Source organism: Camelus ferus, chromosome 15 (assembly GCF_009834535.1).
Source record: "Camelus ferus isolate YT-003-E chromosome 15, BCGSAC_Cfer_1.0, whole genome shotgun sequence".
NCBI lineage: Eukaryota > Metazoa > Chordata > Mammalia > Artiodactyla > Camelidae > Camelus > Camelus ferus.
In genome coordinates, this window is record NC_045710.1 from 5,410,730 (window position 1) to 5,431,739 (window position 21,010).

Below are 21,010 nucleotides of genomic sequence, written 5' to 3' on the forward strand. Positions count from 1 at the left end.
TATTTTTAAACTACTGTTTAATCATTTTTTAAAGACACACAAATTAGAAAAAAACATTTATATGTTCAGTTAAAAACATCTTTAAAACCCAGCAACAAGCCACCAGTGCAGCTCTGAGGACACAGACTCGAAATGAGCAGTTATGAAATTATCACGTCACAGTGTAACTGACACAGTGGTTAAGTTTTAACTTGCCATACAACACGGAACTAATTTATGGATCTGTCAAAAAATAACACTTCTTTAAAAAAATATTTTGGAATAACAAAAACAAAATGCACAGAACACCACGTTCTATTCTCACCCAGGGAAGGCAAGTGACGATTGTAAATACTGGCTGCTGGCGATGGAACCCTTCTCGCGTTTGGCTAACAATGTTCAACTACTCCTACGCAGAGATCAAGACACAACCTTTAAAGGAAGGCAGGATGAAATCACACATTTTCACTCTGTATGGAGAAGGGCTTCTCTGGTTTCACCTGAATTATTTTTACTTTTATTCCTATTGCTTTCCATCGGGCCCCTCCTGGTTCAGGGAGGCAGTGCGTACAGGTGACAGTAGATGGAGAAGACTGGCTTGGAACATGTGTGTGTCGAATGTTTGATTCCTTTTCTCCTGTGATAAAAAGTCAGGAGCGAATGGACTTTGTTGACAAACCCATAGATACAGAACCAAAAATACTTAAAGTCAGAAAAGAGGCATATTTTAAAAGGCTGTCAAACTCCTCACACGTGTTTGCCCTTTGACAGGAAAAAGCAAAGAGGAGTGGTAACAAACCAATTTCTTAAAATTACCCCAAAACAGAGACTGGGCAGAATATAGTCATTTACAACACCAGTAAAGGCAGCCAGTCACTTTTTCCATTTCAAACATGTTATTAAGAAAATGGTTACTCATTTTACTGATGTTGCTCTGTAACTTTTGGTTTTTCATTATATTTCCATTTCTTTTTATTGTAGCAAAATCTGATAAAACGGGACTGGAAAGATGGCTTTGCATCACTGAGTAAGCTTTAGACAGTGATTTTGCGTGAATCTTTATATTCTTATTTATAGAACAGTCTTGGGTTTTTTGTTTTGTTCTTTTGCTTTATAAAAGATCTACTGAAAGAAGACAGGTATAATCAGTCTTAAAGGCAAGACAAATTAGTTGGCATAAAAATGCATCTTTAGGCTCCATTTCAGAAAGTCTTCCCAATCAATGACCTATATAGAGCTTACCAGTTCTTTACTGGGGTTTGCATAATGTTAAAAAAACGACTCAAATAAATACTATTTTAAACATATAAAAACATTATTAAGCAGCAAACCAAGTAAAATGTAATTGGCTGCATCCTTGGTACAAGAGACACAAAAAGCAGCTTAGTCACTGATTTTAAGAGCAGTCCTACAAAATGCCAACGTGGAAGATTTCATTTTAAGTTTTCTTCAGTAATGAGTTACTCTAGATAGTTCTGACTGAGTGGTGCTGCAGAAAACCACTGTAGAGATCCTCTGCTTCCTCATCTTGCAAATCCACATTTCAGAGTGGAATTTCTTTTTTTAATGCAAATATTTTCCTTCAGCATAAGGAGCGTGCATGGACACAAATGCACTTTTATAAGAAAGGACTGTAGAAAGCAGAACTTTCAGCATCTAACTGAAGTGTATAAACGATCAGCCATTCATTAAATGTACCCTGGGTTAAGTGTAGTTTTATAAGGTACTTGAGGGCAGTCAAGATTGCATTTCACAGTGTTATTTAGAATTCTGCACCTACGTTAAATCTGCTGTATTCAATTTCAGCCAGGATGGACTATTAGTGGCTGAATAAAACTCCACAAAATACTGGTTTATATCTAAAACTCTGGACAAGTCCTTCACTGACAAAGTATTAACAGGCACTATTCTGAAACAATTATTCTCTCAAGTAATTTTTTCTTTCAACTGTAATGCAGAACCCTTCAAATCAATAAACTAGTAATTTTGAACAATTCAAAATAAGGAAACAGAAAAGTATAAATGTCCAGAGCTGTCCATGAATATAGAAATTAAAATTCAAAATGTTTGAATTTTAAATAGGAGAGATTTTTGTCCTAAATGTAATGCAGACCTTGAATAAAAGTATAAATTTTGTAATTATTTTAATGGCAACATTTTAAAGTAATTTTTTCTGTAGTTTAAAATAAGGTGTAAATTAAATATTCCTTAAATATCTTTGAATGAAATACTATTTGAGAAGTTACGCGGTGGTAAACTTTGTCCAGTAAAGTTGGTAATTCATATAAAATATTTTTTAGCATATATCTTCTTCAGTTTTACATTGCACAAACAGAAACCAAAAAAGCAGAAAAAGTAAAAGGAGAAAATATTTTTTCAGTGGAGACTATTTCATTATTTAATTTAAAGATTCCATTTAACACTATGTTCACTAGAAAGGGTTTGTTGCCACACTTCTGATTTAATGGATTGAGAGGTTTTCTTGTTGCCTCAAAACACTTTTGAAAAGTCAGGGCTTTGAGCTCAAGTAGTAAAAGTAAATGACCACGAAGATGATCCTGCCTGTGAATCCACCCTTGCGTGTGGCTCTGACAGAGCTTGCTAATGCTTCCACTCCTTACAAACACACTGGTCATGAGCTTCTGGAACTAACCCCTGGGCTTCACAGCAAGGTTCATCTGGAGGACAGGGGACTTGTCCAGGTCACCAGGCTCACCGACGACAGAGCCAGGTGAACACCCAGAGCTCCTTCCAGGACAATTGGTGCTTCAATGTGTGTGACCTTCACTTTTAAAAACCATTCTTTTTACTGCATTTTTCCCTCAAAACTGGTATCTGTGGAAATCCTCTATGTGAATGTTATCCATGGTGGGAATCAATTTAAAAAATACTTTTTAACCAAGAGTATGGTGGCAGTATATGCGGTGGCTGGACGTTTCTGAAGCCAAATACACCTCCTCTGTTATGCTGGGCACTTTAGAAGCCAAATCAATTTCCTCAGTCATCCCGAGTTCCAATTAAAAAAACGCTTCTTTTAAAAACCAAGAATAAGCCAGTTGGAAAACGGTGACAGCTAAGATATGTCAAAATAAATTAACTTACTGTTTCAAGAAAATAAAATTGAGGGAAAGATAATTATTTTTGTTCATTTTCTCCCTGAGTAGTATAATAATTAAGTAAAAATATAAAAATGATATTGATCGATCATTTCTGGAGTTTTTCCATGACAACTGAAGAGTGGAGAAACAGTAACTTTAAATACACACTGAATCCTATTCTGTTGATTAAAAAAGAAGCAAGAAGCGCATATTACAACGAATCCCTTTAAACTTAGCATCGCAGAGCTGTACCAGTTTTCAACTCTCCTACTGTAATTAGAAGTAAAGTATTAACCCTTACAACGCTCCAAGTGGGTATATTCATTTTCTAAAGCACAAGGTCTCTTCTCGAGGAGAAAAGTCAAGGTGAGGATTAGAATTAGTTCTTCAGTTTTTCTCCAAGATTGCATACTTGTGATTACAATTTCTCCAAAATTAAAGAAAAGGTATTCAAAACCTATTTCATACCAAAAACAAAACAAAAAACCCCACAAACCCTAGACAATCCAGATAATGGAAAGCCATCAACTGTATCTATAACGGATTGTCTTCAACATGATTGGAAAATTCATCAATCATCTTGCTTTGATTACATTCATTGAGCAAAAAACATAGCTAAGTTATTTTAGGTGTACAGACTGAGAAATCAAATGTAGTCAGGTAATAGAAATAAATCATGATTATTCGGTAAGGGCTAGGTAGGCTGAACAAAAAAAAAAAGGTTTTATTACACTTTCTTGTTTGCACTTACGACATGCCTAGACTTGTCTTTTAACCTCTAAACTTGTTGACTTTTTCTTAACAGTAGCCAGATTCTCTGCAGCATTAACTAAATTGAGGAGATACTGTGGGGGCCACTCTCCACATCCCATAGCTTAATTTCAGTGCCTGGGAAAATAGAGGAAAGGAATTTAGCAATCTGTCCTTTCCTGGGAGGTAACAGCACGGCTAACACTGTCAGGTGGAAAAAATTTACCTTTAGAAAAATAAAAACATTTCATATAAACAAAGGCTAAGATATTACTAAAGTTCTAGGAAGATGCACTGCTATTTTTGCTGGTTAGACCTCAAAAGTTCCATGTATTTTGCCTTTACTTTTGTCTTGAAATGAAGTACTATACAGCTTAAACCAGAGCGGTTCTGTCCGTAACTTCATTTGCAAATTTATTAATGATAAAAAAAAAGAGACTCACCATAGACAGACAATTTGCATTTCATGAAAAATTTAAGGCAAAACGAAAAGAACTTCCACAGAAAATGGGTGGCATAACAGTGAATTCAGAAGGCCCCACCCATCCTTCCCTCTCTTGGCCCAGGATGTCCCCTCTGTGGCCGTGGCCCCACCCCAGGCTGGCATGACCCCCTCCACCCCGCCTTCAGCTCCTGCAGCATCACAAGACTGTGGGGAAAAAGGAGTAAAACGAGACGCCTAGCAATTCAAGATGAAATTAATTACAGTGAAAATGGCCCATGAGATCAAAGTGCATTTTCCTACTTTCAGAATCTAAAACTCATTAATAAGAGTGAATGGTAGAATTTTTATGCGAGAAGAGTTTGGAAACTGTATCATTCTCTAAAAATGTGGTTCAGACCTAATGATCTTAAGTTTCCATTTTCCTAAAACTTTTCTCAAATACCAATTAAATGTCAAGGATAAAGCAGTGATTAGCTCGAGAGTAAGCTAATTCCGAGATTTCTCTTTCAAAACCTTCAAGCAATCTCCCACTATTATTTTCATAATGCTTTTTATAATACTATATAACTTACGCTTGATAAATTTCTTTCAAAAGTCCAACATAGTAAAAAGTTATTAAACTTCCATGTCTTACATAATTGCAAATAACTCATATAAACCGGGGGGGACGCGCTTGTGTGACCTGGCACCTGCGGGGGCCCATCCCCGCCGCGCCCACGGAGCGCCTGCTTCATTCATGCCTGCCCACCTTCCTCTGCCATCTTCTTTCTATATTTTAAGAAAATAAGCTTAAAATATCACATTATCAACCTTTGATTATATTGAAGAAATCTTCCCCTGAAGGGCTCTCTGCCTGACACAGGGTAATTAAGCTCTCCAGGAAAATAAGGTACCTATAATTTGGCATCCATTACTGTTTACGGTTTCCCTACAGACTGCAGTCATTTGAGATACTTTAAGAAAACCCTTCAAATAGTGAGCTCTTTATTGCATTTTAAAGTATCCACCATCTTAAATATCCTGTTTAAATTCCTCTGGAAATCCTGTGCGGCACACAACATCAAATATTGAAACAGTGTTCTCACAATATCACACTTGAAAATACCATTTAGGGACAATATTTTAGGAAATAGAAGGTTTAAGGCAAGACATTCATTTGGAAAAGTTAATTTTTCTCAACCATCCAGATTGACACAATTATTTTTCCACCTCTTCAGTGCCTTGGGATACGCAACATACATTCAGCAACAGGGCACACATATGACCGTATGGACATATGCTGAGGTCCTGAGTGCCCATTGAAATAATGGAAATGTTTTCATATAAGGCGTGGCCCACAGGGACATGGCATGGGAGGGGTTATTTCATTCCATTTCCAATCTGGGATACAGGGAATTCCCTACCTGTAACTGCCTGATTTCCCCCCCGACGTAATCTCTTTTCAAACAGACACAAATCCCTTGAAAGGTGCTAAGACTGGTTTCTGTTAACATACAAAAAATAGCCATCAGAGTGTTTTCTCCATCATTGCTTTAATGATGAATGTCCAGAGGCTACTTCTTGATTCTGACAGCAAACATTGTTTGCTGTGGAAAAACTGTTCTGCCCCAAAGAATTTTCTCCTTCATCAAACTTTTTGGATCGTGACAGCTGAACATCTTCATGTGTCTTCTTTCCTCTTTGAGTTTTTTTCAGCGGCAACAACAATAATACTAAGATACTAGCGATGTGAAGGCAGTAATACCAATGGCTAAAAAAAAAAGAAAAAGAAAAGCTTACTTTATTAAATTCTGATAATTAACGGTCCTTAATAACTGCCCGCTGGTCAAAATGTCACAAGCCCCTCTTAGGGTGAGTATATTTCCGGCATTATTCTCTTATCCACACCCCTCAGATGAAACTCTAGCAACATAGGCCACTGGCTATTTATAAAGCACTTCATAAACCCAGGCCACTTAGAAGCACAATACTAGACATCATATTACATTCCTTTGTCAGGGTCATAAGGCCACGACTAAAGAGAACAAAAACAAAAAGGTACTTCTTAATACTGATCTGAAAAAGATCTCTCAAATCCACAGAATCAAATACTGAGCAAAGCAAGAGAATGCAGGCGGTAAAGGGACAGGAACAGCCTGACCTGCTACTTACTGCCCCTAATTAAGTCACAAAGACTCCACTGATGTGAGTGACAGATAAGCGGTACTGCTTCTTGATGGTGACTGTCATGAAATAAAGGTCACGCTATTGAAAATATTACTAGAAGCATCATGCCCCAAATTAAACACAAAGCAAATATGACCTAAACGGCTTCTATAACTGTAAGCATGAGTGCCTGTGAACAAAGTATCCAGGATGGATAATCCAACTGCATTTAAACATACATAATAAATCCTACTAAGATGGAAATTCTAGCAGAAGTTACTTATGTCTTCCTGTACAATTACTGTCAGATTTAGTTCAACAATTTTTTGACCACATACTCTGTGCTGCCATTCTAAATGCTGGGGTAATGAAGAATTTATGAGAGAAAAAAAGTTTCTGATCTCAAAGATACCAGTATCTAAGTGGGGGGGGGGGTGGAATTTGGTGGGGGAGAGTGAGGAGATAAACATAAACAAAATATGGAATTCAAGACAATAATTTCTGTCATGCAGAGATGACAAAGTACCAGTGAGACACAGAAGAGTGAAAAGGGAACCACTAAATGAAATATAAGTAATTTATTATCTTTGACCAAAGAAATTAAGAGAATAATTCCTTGAAAAGAACAAGCTATATTTTTTCTTTCTTAAAACTGCTTTCTCATAGTCTTCATTGTTCATCCTTTTTACATTTTTTTTTCAGAGTTAGCAGTCTGACAGCCTGAACTCTTGGTCCACGGACTGTACCAACAGTTACTCGTGACTATCAGAAGATACATCTTACTTCAGCCCCCAAAATATCCCCTGTGACTCTGAAGCCTCTGCTTTAACAGATAAACTCCTAATCCTTGGCTCTAGAGGAAGGGCGAGCAAACCACGGCCTACGGGCCAAAGCTAGCCTGATGGCTCTTTTTAATTGAGATATAATTGACACGTAACACTGTATTAGCTACAGGTGTACAATTTAATGATTCAACATATGTATATACTGCCAGATGGTCACAATAATCCACTTAACATCCAAGCTCTGGGAAGAACAGCTCCACGTTGCCGTGAAACCTTTGAGGGACTCTAAGCAGAGGTTACCCGGCTGCTACTCCTTCCTCTAGGTCACACTCTCGTCTGAGGTCTGAGGGCTGTGACTCCTTCCAGAAAAACCCTGACACTGCTTGGTTTAAGATTTAAAAGTAACTGATAACGCATTTAACTGCAGGAAATACGTTAGGGTATTATTTTCCTATTCTACCCAATAGCAAGAAGCTTTCTTTTAAAAATAATTTCCACTGGCATCTTTTTAAGAGTAACACTTACCTGTAAAACATGAACGATGGTTTTATAGAAAGAAGCACAAAGGGCAAGACCATGTAACTTACTGCCACTTGAGTTACTACCCATGTTATGATATCGTACAGCAACTTCAGTTGGGGAGTTTTGATGAAATGATGTCGAAAGTTATTTCTCATCTGAAATAAACAAAAATATTTCTCTTTAACGCTGCTTATAAAATTACACTGACTGTATCAACTGTTTCAAGGATGTGGAGTAAGGGAAACTCTCATCATTGCTGGCGGGTATCTAAAGTGGTCCTATATTATGGAAAAAGCTGGTTCAGGAAAAAAACTAACACATGACTATATAAAAAACGAGGAGGGCGCGAGAAAAAGCACGTGGGCAAAATGTGTGAATCTGGGTCAAGGGAGTGCAGGATCTTTGCAAGTCTTCTGTAGATTCAAAGCTGTATTAAAAGTTTCCTCGAACAGTTAAAAATAACACTGCCTAGGGCTCCTTAAATCACACCTGTAAATGACAGCACAGGCACACCGCGCTTTACTGTGCTTCCTGGATACTGCGTTTTTCACAAATGGAAGGTTTGTGGCAACCCTGCGTTAAGTCAGTCTATCGGTGCCATTTTTCCAACAGCACTTGCTCATTCTGTGTCTCCATGTCACATTTTGGTGATGCTTGCAATACTTAAAACTTTTTCATCATTACTATATTTGTAACGATGATGTGTGATCACTGAGCTTCCCTGTTACCACTACAACTTGAAGGCTCAGATGATGGTTAACGTTTTTTAGCAATAACATATTTTTAAATTAAGGTCTGTACATTTAGACATAATGTTACAGCACACTTAACAGGCTACAGAATAATGTAAACATAGCTTTTATATCAACTGGGAAACCAAAAACTTTGTGTGACTTGCTTTATTGCAATATTCATTTTATCGCTGAGGTCTGAAACCGAATGTACCATGTCTCCGAAGTGTGCCTGTATGTGAACAAAGTTCAGCATGTTATTAATCTTTCTACTACTACTCAGTGAGACATCTTTCGTCTTCTTAACCTCGGCATTTGTGCAAGACAGATGCTGTACACTGAGCTCAGGTCAAACAGCATTTATTTACATAAACAGCAATTACACACATTATTCAGTTGTTAATGGAAACTGGGAAGGGCTTCTCAGAAAAAAGTGCATTCTACTAACCACCTTTTCAATATATTTTAGCTTCTGAAACAGTCAAACCATCTCAGTTTTGAAATGTGTACACTTAACTGAACACTATGTTTTTTCTCGTCTAATATGTTCACGGGTGAAGTGTGGTCCTGCTCCGAGACGCCACGTGGCTTTCCCAGAGGCGACCAGGTGAGGTTAACGGCTCTTCCACGCAGAGACCAGCGCTCCCAGGGCCAGTCCCCGTCCGGGCTCCGACCGCGTCCTGCCCCGCTCACCCCACACTGGTACCCACTCTCCATCCTTCTGTCCCTGGGGCGAGTCAATTCTAGCTTCCAGGCATGGCTGCCGCGTCCTCCCACGCTCCCTCCTCACCTAACTCCCGATGTGCGGACAGAATGAGGTGCAGACTCTTACTCTGGGGAGTTTGTTCACAGTCTTCTGTGGGTGGCCTCTTCCCCGCCACACCCCTCGCCCCTGCCCTTTGTCTTTCCAGAATCATCTACCATTTAGGCACACGTGAAGTCTCCGCTTCGACCAGATCTGCGTGTCAGTCCCAAATGCACGCACTTTCAAATCTGGTGTTCCTAATGTCACTGTCTCCCCTCGTCACACACTACACTCACTTCTGAAATAACTTCCACCTTTCAAACCCCAAACCCAGCCACCCTTTCCTCCTGAGGCCACCTCTAGCAACCCAACCAAAAGGGAGTTCTTTCCCTCTAAACACCCCTGGTACTTGCCGTCTATAAAACCGCTGGAACTCCTCACGTCTGCCCTGCGGTGTGTGCGCCCCCGCCCACACCCGTACAGAGATACTGACAATAAACACACCCCTTATGCCCCTAATTAGACCACGAACTACAGAAGGTGGAGCCTCGAGTTATTCCTTCTTGAGATTTCCCTCATACATCCCCAAGGCACCTTAAAGCCGAATACAGCAGGTACTTGCTAGTTTGTTAACTCAAGCCTCCTCACCTCTTGGTGACTTAATAAGCATGTCCAGATACTACTTCTGTTATGTTACTTTCCCCTGATCGATTTTCAGGCACTTAACACTAATTGCCCTTCTTCTTTGCCCAGCCAGGTCCCCACCTAATTCCTCAGCTGTTTCCCAAAATAACACACCAGGTGTCAACCAGGCCGAGCCCTACAGAACCTGCCCTGCTGCTCCGTGCCGTCGGCCCCGGGAGCGGCCCGTCCGCGTCAGCCAGGTCTGCCCACGTCCCGCTGTGCGTCGAAAAGAGGACTCAAAACCTGTAGCTTTCAGGACACATTTCTAAAATAAACCTGCCCGCCTGATCATTGTTATTGAGCTCAGTTTTTAGCAATCCTTCAGAAGATTCTGTAAGACAAGGACATACTGTGGGGCCTCCGTGTGCCAGGTCGCCCTCTCAGAGGAACCAAGCGTGGTGCCCGCGAGATGCACTCAACAAACACGCTAGGAGCATGGCATGCTCGTGGCCGGAGGGCAGCACTGACCAGGTCAAAGAAATAAGGCTGCCTGGTGAGAGGTTCCCCGCCTTGTACACCAGCCTTAGTGGACTGCCACTGACGTATGACATGGGACTCGCCATACTCACCACCCGTGCGGCCAGCGTCACCACCACTCCCAGGAAAAACGTCAGGTAATATCCCGGGTAGACCCCGTGCCAGATGGCAGAGAGAATGAACGTCTGGATAGTCGGACTCAAGGAGACGCGTTCATAACACACCCTAGAAACCGTGGAAACCATGAGCGATTAGAGTTTATAAAAACCCCACAATGATCACTCTTTTATTACCAGTTGGGATTTAGGAAAACAACCACAGCTCATCTTAGGCATCAGCTTGATCTGTGACCTCAGGGAGGTTATGGCTTTTAAGTATCAGATTTATGAAAAGATACTTAATTCCTATCTCTTCACTGATACATGTAACAGCTAAAATGATCATTTCCAGTGTTTGGGAGTCCAAACTATTTGCAGAAAGACATTAACAAACATAAAAGTTATTTTTATTTTATATTATTTTATTATTTTCTTTAGTGATACTTAGAACTTTCACCTGATCTAAGGATACTCTTCTGGGAAGCAAGTTGTGCTTAGTCTAAAGTTTTCCTGCAACAGGCAGAGAAATCAGATGAAAATAAGATTTTCCTAAGGTATCAAATTTAAAATACAACAACAAGAAGTAACACCACAGATTAGCTCAGAAAATCCGCAGCCACCGGGCAGAGCGCAAGGCATCGTGAAGTGACAACAGTCTATTTTGGATATTTCAAGGGGTAAAGAAACTAAACTTGCCATGAATAAAGGACATCACAAAAGAAGGCTGCTTTACACACAACAGTACTTACAGCCCTACCATCACAGGAACAGTATTTTATGAAATACACTCAAGATCGGACAGTGTGTCCCACTGGGAGCAACGAGAACCCCTGGGAGTGTCTTCAGTGCCCTAACATCCTGTTTTGTAAACCGTCCCCTGCGGGGCTGCCCTCCCCCTCCCCTTGTCCGTGACAACCTCCTAACCCCAAATCTCAGTGCAAGCTCCTCCTTCCTCTTTGTGCCCCACTGTTTCTGCTCCCTCCCTCCCTCTCACTACAGGGAACGGCAAGTGTGTGTGCGTGTGTGTGTGTGTGTGTGTGTGTGTGCACATGCGTGGTTGACACTGTCCCGTCTCTAACAAGACTGGGACTCTGACTACAGGGGCTGTTCTGTCCATCTTACTCATCTCTGCATCTTGTGCCCAACATAGGAAGGTCTGTTGTACTGAAATATTTAAAACCTGGAACTTGTGGAAAATCTAGGACACACGTACATCTGTGTTTGAGCAACTCTCCGGAAAATGAGAGCGGGAGGGCGCTAGTGATCTCAGACCTTGGTGGGTGCCTCCGAAGGCGGGCGGAGAGGTCAGTGCGAGCTGCATTCATGCATGACTCAAGCCTAAATGGCTCTCAGATTTGGTGGTTCCCTGCTTTGGAGGACGTTAACTGTGTTTTCTGGTCAACACAAGTCACAGCATTAACCTAACTGAGAATGTGAACTCAGTGGAAACTCAACACAAGAGCCAGAGACCTGAGCACAGTGAACGGTGGCTCCTGAAGGCGCTTACCTCTTCAGCCAGAGAGCTGTCTGAATATTCCAGTTATCCACAAACATTTTGAAACTTGTTGACATCTGCAAAACAAAGGAAGTTTTTCCTTTGGCCAACAAAATGGTGAAGCTTTAACTATAAGCGATACCGTTTTCCTGTGCGGAAAGGACACTGCTTGCCAGCGGAGGCAGGGTACTGAGCTCGCTCCTCAGTACTGCTGTCCTCACACTGCGGCATCAGTCTGTGACAGCAGTCTGCCTACTGCAGGGAGCATCCCCGAGGTAAGTGAATTCTCACCATTTTCTCTGGTGTGTTAACATCCACAGGGTTGTCACGGAATTATCCCAAAGACATTCCTCACAGAGCAGGCAAATGAACTTCCGGTCACTGGGGACTGGACTGGATGTCCCATCAGGCACCGTCTCTTTGCTCCCTCACTGCCTTGCTCCTCAGCCGCCCCCTCCTGGGCTACTGGGGGTCTCGGCACCCTGGACCTGCCGCCCCTGGAGGAGTGGCTCTTTGCTGCCCCACTGTGATGTCAGAGGGAACCTCTGGTCACTTGGCCTCTCCTTCCCCAGCGTAACGACCCCTCCTCCAGTCTGCACTTGTTGCCATCTTAGATTCTGTGCTCTGTTACTCACTATTCTTATCAAAGTCTGAGGATGAAAACAGGTTCTTAGGAGGCAAAAGAAAATGTTACTCTTTTTATGTATAAAGCACATATACACATACAGGATATACACAGATACACAGTATATCTGTTGTATTAAAATTTCACGGGGAGGTGATTGGGGGAAAAAGTCTCAAAGGCTCCTTACGTGGCAATAAAGAACAAAAGGTTAGAACATGGCCATCTGTTTATCAGCCAGTTTCCACAATTATCAATTTCCCCTCTCCTTCCCCATTATATTACTGACAATGTTAAGAGTATTTCAAAGCAAACATACACATCTTATGTTCCCCGTAAATAGTTTAGAATTTATGTCCAATAAATAAGGACCTTTGGAAAACAAAATGAATAATAATTCCTTAACATCATCTAATATCCATTTTGCATTCAAATACCCCTGATGGTTTAAAAATATGGTTTCCCAGTTGGCCTGCTCAATCAGAATACAAATAAGGTTCCACGGTACATGTGGCTGGAGTCTCTTTCAATCTGTAATAGCCCCTCTCCGCCCCCTTTTATCCCATGCCCTGTGTTTGCTGAGGAAAACTGGGTCATGTGTCCGGCAGAATCCCCTACTTCTGGATCTGGTGTTCCGCTTCCTTCTCTATATTCCAGGCTCCTGCTACCTGCAGAGAGAGCTAGGGAGCCGAGCGGGCCTGTACGTCCTGCGGCACCGTGCCCGCAGGTGTCTAATGCCCGACTGTGACTAAGGTTCAGCGGTGGGGTCAGCCTGATCGATTCACCATCCATTCCCTGTCAACCTGTCACCCCAAGTTCTGGTACCTTCTCCCACTTGGAATAGTCCTTGCACAGGCTTGCAGAGCAAGGCCCAGGCTTTCTGACCGGCTGCCCCTCCCACACGCCTTCCTTCGCCCAGCAGGTAAGATGGGGACTCTTGTCTCTCCCCCACCCGCAGTGTCCCTCACAGCTACTCTTGTGGCTTCTCCCAAAATCTGAAATACTGCGTGCCAACAGTTCCCAAATTACCATCCCAAGTGCCGAAGTTTCAGCTAATGCCCCAGCCTTCACCGGCCTGCTGGACCACTGCACTAAGTCTGAGATTTGAACACTTTCTCTCTCCCTTCAAACCTGTGCCTTTCCTTTGTTCCTCACCTCAGTGGAAGGTGCCACCATAAACCCAGCTGATTAAACCAGACACCTGGGCATGATTCCTACCTCATCCTCTCTTGCTGATTCCAACGTATCACCAAGTCCTGCTGACACAGCAGGAGAATGACCTTCCGGTGGCCAGCTCTCCAATGTGGTCACATCTTTCCAGCCCACTGTCACTTCCCTGGTTTAGGTCACTGTCATGCTGGCTTAACACGACACCCTCCCAACAGGCCACTGCCTCCGAGGGTAACACCTTCGACCTGATGTAGCCGATCCTCCTGACACACACGCGCGATCAGCTCACGGGCCTGCATGTCACCCACCCGCAACGCTCCGCCGCTCTTGTAAGAAAGTTCAAAACCCTTCACACGGCCTCTAAGACTGTGCCTGCCTCGGCCTCTACTTCTCCAGCCTCATCAGTCACACTCCCTACACTGTAAACCAGCAGGAGTTTTACCACACCCCTCCCCTGCTGCCTCAGGCCGCCCTCTCGGCCTGGAGTGCCTGGCTGCCTCCTCATAACCGTTTAGGACTCAGCTTGTGACCCTGTGTCCTTCAGGGCCCCTCCCCGAGCCCCCTAGTCTAAGGTGGATTCCTAACCTGCAGTCCCCTATGCCCCTCTCATCACAACCAGCCTTTCTGTGTCCCTGTAACGCCGGCTAGATCAAAGCTCCCGGGGTGCCCAACTGTTCGGATCTCATCCCTGGACCCCCAGTGCCTTGGGCACGTGGCTGAAGAACGATAAATACTGGGTGAAGGGAAGAATGAGGATTCTTATGATAAAGCTTCCAGTGCCGTCAGTGCCGCTCTTGGGACATCACACCCTACCCTATGAAAGCAAACTACAGTACTTAAAGTGTCATATGGTAATCAACTTCCTAACGACTACTAACCTCTATCTGCTGAATTCTCAGATTGGAAATTAAGTCCCAACGAGCTGCTCCGTTTTTGTCATAGCCTCTGAAACCAAAGCCGGCAGCATTATTGATGGCGTCCGCTGTGGCACACAGAGGGAGACAAGGATTAAGACACAGATAACTAAAATCAGAAGTTCAAGTGGGATTTTTATTACGGAGCTTACAGTAATAAAAATAACTATAAGCCAAAAAAAAAAAGACCTATGTAATAAACTACCCAGAAGATGTATGTTATCATATCCTATTAGCTTTTATTCTTTTTTTTTAATTAAAAAAATCCTTTTTGTTTGTTTTTTGGAAGGGGGAGGTAATTAGGTTTATTTATTTACTTACTTAACGGACGTGCTGGGAATTGAACCCAGGACCTCATACATGCTAAGCTTGTACTCTACCAATTGAGCTATACTCTCCCCACAGCTTTTATTCTTAAATAAAGTAACTTTATTCTCACTTTTATCTGATATTATAATAAAATGGGCCTTGATCCAGTGTTTAGGACATCCTAACAGTTTTGAGGCTACCTCCTTGTATGTGGGATATGAGCACTGAGGTTTATTTCTTCTGCATAGGCGGCCCTAGCTTCTCTCATTGGCCTCTAACTGCGTGTCCTCAGGAGGGCACTCTCAGGGCCACCTACTGGGGAGGACACCTCCACATGCTAACGGAGAAGTTTGTTCATGTGTTACTCACCCAACGTCCATGCAAAGTAGTATTTGGGTCTTGCAGCCAAAATAGACACATACAGATAGACAACCTTTGTCGGCCACGAAGCTGTAGCTTGGAAACGCTCATCAATGTTATATTCCACTGGCAACGTTCTTGAGACGGTCAGGTGAAAAAACAAGGAGAGCCCACAGACCAAGAGCTTCTGAATAACTGCCATCTGCAAGCGTGAGACAGGACTTCATGCACTTAATCCATGCTCCCTATACTTCGTTTAACATAGAATTGCCAGAATATTCCTCCTGAATGCAGTATTCACCCTGTAACTCTGTCAAAAATCACGAACTGCGTGGAGCTCAGCATTTAAAGCCTGCATGGTCTCACAGTATGAAACCTCCAGCCTTATTGCTAACGACTGCTGCCAGTTTATGGCTCAGATCACATTGGAAATTTTCAGGACTGTCAGTAAATTTTAAAAATTCTAAAACAAACACAGATGTATAGGTATGACTACACAAAAATGTTAACATTAAAAACTTTAGGTAGTGGATTTTACATGATTACACACACACACGACTTACTTTTTCCATTGTGCTTTTTCCCTATTTTCCAAATTCTAGGAATTTCATGGACACTATTTTTTTTTTTTACAATAAACAGCGTTTACATTTCTTTAAATCTGAAAGTTCTTTTATACAATTTTGTTCAAGATGATACAACCCAAACAGCTATACACCTGAGAAAACGAAAAGATTTGCATAAAAGATCCTGATGGAAAGAAAAGGCCGATCTTCACTATATTCTGGAGAGGTTAAATTACCTTGACAGAACCCAACTCATGGCATTTTTGTATTTTTAGCAGGCTAGACCATTTCAATCTGACTCCATATAAAGGGGGTTATACAGGCTATGAAGGGATGAAAGAAAAGGCTGGATCCAGATGAAAGAATGTAACAAAACACTTGCATTTAGCATCGCATGCAGTAAGCAAACAATATCCAAATTAGCTAAAGTGATTTGCAGATGAACACTCCATATTTAACACATCTTGGACCGGTGCCCAAAGAAGGGCCAGAAGCCAGAGTCAGGGCACATGCCAGATTCCCGTGCTCTCAGAGAAGCTCGGCTTTATTCTCAGGCCGCCCTTGTCAGGAGGTGCCGGATGTTCAAGGACTCTGTGCTACGGCTGTTCTCCTCCTCACTTTCCTGGCTGTCTTTCAAAGCTTTCTCCTGTAAACTAAGGCTACCTTTTCTTCCCCCCACCATCCCCCAAATATCTAACCTATACATTTGAATAGAAAGAGATTTAAAATAGGTAATTAGAGAAAAATTATAATTATAAATGAAGTGAGATGAACTGAATGGCCTCATAGATTAAGCTAAAAATTGGGTGTATCATTTTAGTAACAGCAAGAAATACTGTGGCCATGAGACTATATACACTAGCTTCCAGCCTCATTTTGGAAAAAAAAAAAAATTAAAGCAACATATACCAGATGTCAACTACCAGCTGGCGCACAAACCAATGAGAAGTTCCCAAAAGGCTCGGCCAATTCCAGATCAGGTACTTTGAAAGGCGGGGGCGAGGGGACCCACAGCTGGGAAGTCAGGTGTAATCCCCTGGTTCCTAGAGCCTCCCTACATAGAAGATGTACACCCCTCCACATTCTAGCAGGAAGCCAGAACTTAATTCTCGGGGAAGAATTATGCCTAACCAGAGAAGAGCCAGGCTCAGGGATGCATGTCCAGAGCAGGGGGCTGGGTAAGTGCTGGAATGATCGTGGAGACCACGGAGAAGGCATCCTGAGAGGTGATATCGTTAGCCCCTTCCTTGCCCAGCTCCAGGGACCAGCAGTTTTTGCCCTAAGGATGGCAAAACAGGGGAGAGCCTGGAGCCCCCACCCACGGAGCTGCCATGACATCCTCGGACAACGTACACCTGAGCTGTCACGTGAGCGAAGAATCAGCTTCCACCTCGTTTCACCGCCTGCTGTTTATTCAGGTCTCTGGTTCAGCAGCCAAGCCTGTATCTTCACTAACACAGGCAAAGACAATTAGGAGGTCCCCAACAAACGGGCCACCAGCTACCTGACTGACCTGCTTCGGATCTGAAGGGTCTACACCCACCACTGATGCACAAAGAGCTTCCAAGTGCCTCTGAGTGATCTGTAAATAACTGCACTGTTTGACTGTGTGAGCTACTGTACACACGGAACTTAAATGTAAAATATAGTAAAGTAGTGAGATAATGTATTAATAAGAGTATTTGCTATTGTCAACAACCTCTCATTTATGATGTCCACAATCTGAGGGAGGAAAGCGGTATTTTATAAGCATGAATCCCATAAAAAGTCAGTGAGGTGGCAGAAGTAATACACACACTTACACTGTTCTCTGCTGGGTTTGATTTACTACTACTTATATTTTCTGCACTTGATATTTTCCAATTATTTTACAAAATTATGTCCAGGATCTTGATTCCTAGGTTTTAATTCTCTTTCCAGTATTCCAGAATTAACTTCCGGAATATCACAGCTATCTATGATGACCCTGGCTTCCTCCCATGGCAGTGAGGCCCCTAAAGGGTTAAGTGGGCAGCCTGGGCAGACAAGACAGCCAACAAGGAGATCTGAATACACTCAATCCCACGACCCAGTCGGATACGGCATTTACCGATTAACACCGGACCGGGGATGGGAAGCACCGAGACAAGAGTACCTTTTTGGTGTAAAACACAATGAGTCACACGGCAGAGAAGAGAAAACACAAGAGATTTTGCGCCTCTTCACCCACTCTTCATTTCACAACAACTTAGGAAGGAGGTGGTCGTCTGCTCTGAACCCCACATTCGGAGGAAACAGGCTAGCTCCCCCTCTTCTGCCTCACAGACTTCCTGACTGGCCTGCTTCCCATGGGACTTTCAGGCTCTCCCAGATCGAATCCAGCAGAACTCGGCCTGCACGGAGCTTCACGGCCCGTCTCCCTGCGGTGCCAGGCACCCCGGCAGCTCCAAGGAAGTCGAGATCATGCTCAGTTGTGGGGCACAGACTGCCTGGCTTTGAACTCCTGTCCTCCTAACACCAACCCGGGAAACCTTGGTCCAATTACTTAGCCTCCGAGTCTCAGCTTCCTCGTCTGCGAAGTGCTGAGAACAGAGCACTGGCCTCGTAAGGCTGCCGTCGGGGCTGAATGTGCTGTCAGAGTGCCCGCTCTTGCTTCTTTTTTGCTGTGAAAATCGGACAAGGTTTTATGGAAAAGGTGATATTTGAAGTAGGCCTTTAAAGAGAAGGAAGATTTCAGCTGGCAATGATCATGACGAAGAAGGGAAAGCAGGAGAGGAAAAGAGAACACTGACTGTGCTGGAATGTAAGGTACAGGGCAGGAAAAAGCCTGGAAAACCAGGCTTGGTCAGCTCCACGAGACGGGCGTTCTTGTAAAGCACCCCGGAACCACAAAGCACTATTCTCACTGAGGAGCTCCTCCCAGTTTCTTAAGGAGCCTGACCTCTGCTCTTTAGTCGTGGCTGTGCCCCTGCCAGGCATCACCACCGGGGGCTGTGTGAAGAGGCATTTCTCTGGAAAAATATTTTTTGAATAGAGGGGTACATTCAGAACTTGAAAACATTAGTATCTTTAAGTAAACAAGGCTAATCAAGCCATGCCGTGGAGGCTGCAGGTGGCCCTCGCGCACTTACGTTGGGGGACGGCTCTGCCCTTTCACACTGCATTTCTTCTTTTCCGTTTTCGCCTGATTGCGCCACATGGTACGACCTGCCTTCGATGAACGTGATGTAGTCTTTGTACGAGCAGAGGGGGCCTGCCAGGATGCCCATGAAGTTACAGTTGTAACTTAAATACTCCAGAAGGCTCGGCATGCGCCTGCAATGAAAAGACATGCAGCCCGTGAGAGGGAACATCCGCTTCCAGAAAACGTGACGGGAGCGACATCCCCAACCTCACTTGTCTTTCCATTTCTGAGATAAAATGAGCTTTAATTTTCATTTGCATCCACATGAGAAGAATTGAGAGGTTCAGGATGAAGGAATGCTCAACAGTATTTTTGGATAAAAGAGTTTCCATACAGACCTCTACGAGCAACTACAAAGGGTTTGTACCTAACTCCTCCTGATGAGACAAACCCGAGGTGCACAAGGTACGGCAGCAAGAATCATCGCTCACTAGTCACTCATTCTCTCAAGTCTTCGTGTGAGCCAGCTACCGCACACGCGCTCCAAGGTCTAAAGACACTGCGGGACTCGAGACAGAGATCCCGCATTCACAGGGCTTACAGAACAGTTGCAGGTAACAAATTAAAAAACACATGAAATATTTTCAGAGATGCTAAGTGCTTCAAGGAGAAGGGGTGTTTTATGACATCAGTAAATCAGAGAAGGCCTCTCTGATCAGGAGACATCTGAGCAGTGAGCGAGGGACTCGTGTGAGCCCAGGACAGGGACTCCAGGTGGAGGGAACAGCGAGGGTAAAATCCCCGAGACGGGGGCCCACCCAGGAGCAGGGAGGCCAGCATGGCTGGAGCAGCCTGAACCAGGGAACGAGGGAGGGAGTCAGAGGTGAGGTAACCGAGGGCCTGCCTTACAAGCCACCGAGGGAACTCTGGATTTAATTCTGAATGTGATGAAAAACTACAGCAGGGTTTTAAAACACCTATGTTTCAAAAGAACCGCTCCAGCTCCTGTGTGTGGACAGAGGAGGGTGGAAGTGGGAAGACCAGTCAGGAGGCCACTGGCCTCCAGGGGGCGGTGAGTGGCGCAGCCGCATCTGCATGTGTTCTGGCAGGACAGCCGGGGGTCTGCGGATGGACGGGATGTGGGGGGGTGAGAGGGAAAGGTTCAAGGATGCCTTGTGACGTTTTTTAATTCAGTTGCTCTGAGGTCAGTGCAACAACATACGGCGTCTAAAGCTTACCAAGCATTCTAGCTCTCAATGCAGGTAACTGGGTAAAAAACAGTCAGTAACACAGAAGACTGGGTAAACCATGTATCTTCATCATATCAATGCATTAGGAGTATCTTTGTAATTTTTAAAAACCGACTCCATTTGTCAAGTCTGCCATCCACTGACAGATACAAATGATCATAAATAAAAGAACAACTACACCTGGGGACAGGAAACAGGCTCTCGAATGTGTTACAACCCTCTTCCTCTCTAATATGAGAAGTGATCGCCCAAAAAAGCACAAATACACTCTGCAGCCAAGAGAAGCTGCAGAACCCCCTCACATGTATTTTTATAAAAAAACAATCAGAGCAAGCAGTGCTTGTGGTCCACCCATCACACAGCTGGGTTACCACTTAGCCATAACTCTTTTTAAATTCTTTCCTGAATTCTTTTCCGACATTTAGAAGTGTTTTGAATTTGACACAACATTGTAAAATGACTATAACTCAATAAAAAAAATGTTAAAAAAAAAAAGAAATGTTTTGAACCTTACGTATTCGGTCTTGAGGGCTCAAAACTGATGAGAGCAGAATGTGTCTGGCAGATCTACTCCTGCAGGTCTCCCCATGGAGAGCTGGCTTGGGGAGGGGTCCTCCCACCCCAAACACTAGACACGTGCCCCGGAATTGCAAGGCTGCCAAAGGGCTCCTTGTGCTCTGGCAACACCGCTCACTTCAAGACCAAAACACCACCAGGTCATCAATCTGACCAAGTCAAACTATGTATCACAATTTGCAAGGA

General features: G+C 43.3%; 1 protein-coding gene across 5 annotated transcripts in view; it reads right to left on the bottom strand.

Moving 5' to 3' along the window:
- MBOAT2 (membrane bound O-acyltransferase domain containing 2) overlaps window positions 1-21,010 on the bottom strand; it is a 110,849-nt gene continuing 89,839 nt past the window's right edge. For 4 of the 5 annotated variants that reach the window (XM_032496983.1, XM_032496981.1, XM_032496985.1 and 1 more), the window contains 7 exons: window positions 19,006-19,189; window positions 15,339-15,531; window positions 14,625-14,728; window positions 11,967-12,031; window positions 10,454-10,586; window positions 7,728-7,879; window positions 1-6,022 (listed from right to left, as the gene is read on the bottom strand). In XM_032496983.1, coding sequence (XP_032352874.1) covers window positions 5,797-6,022; window positions 7,728-7,879; window positions 10,454-10,586; window positions 11,967-12,031; window positions 14,625-14,728; window positions 15,339-15,531; window positions 19,006-19,189 — 1,057 coding nt within the window. In that variant the 3' untranslated portion in view covers window positions 1-5,796. The remainder of the gene's footprint in view (window positions 6,023-7,727; window positions 7,880-10,453; window positions 10,587-11,966; window positions 12,032-14,624; window positions 14,729-15,338; window positions 15,532-19,005; window positions 19,190-21,010) is intronic. The other variant, XM_032496982.1, reaches the window with a different exon arrangement.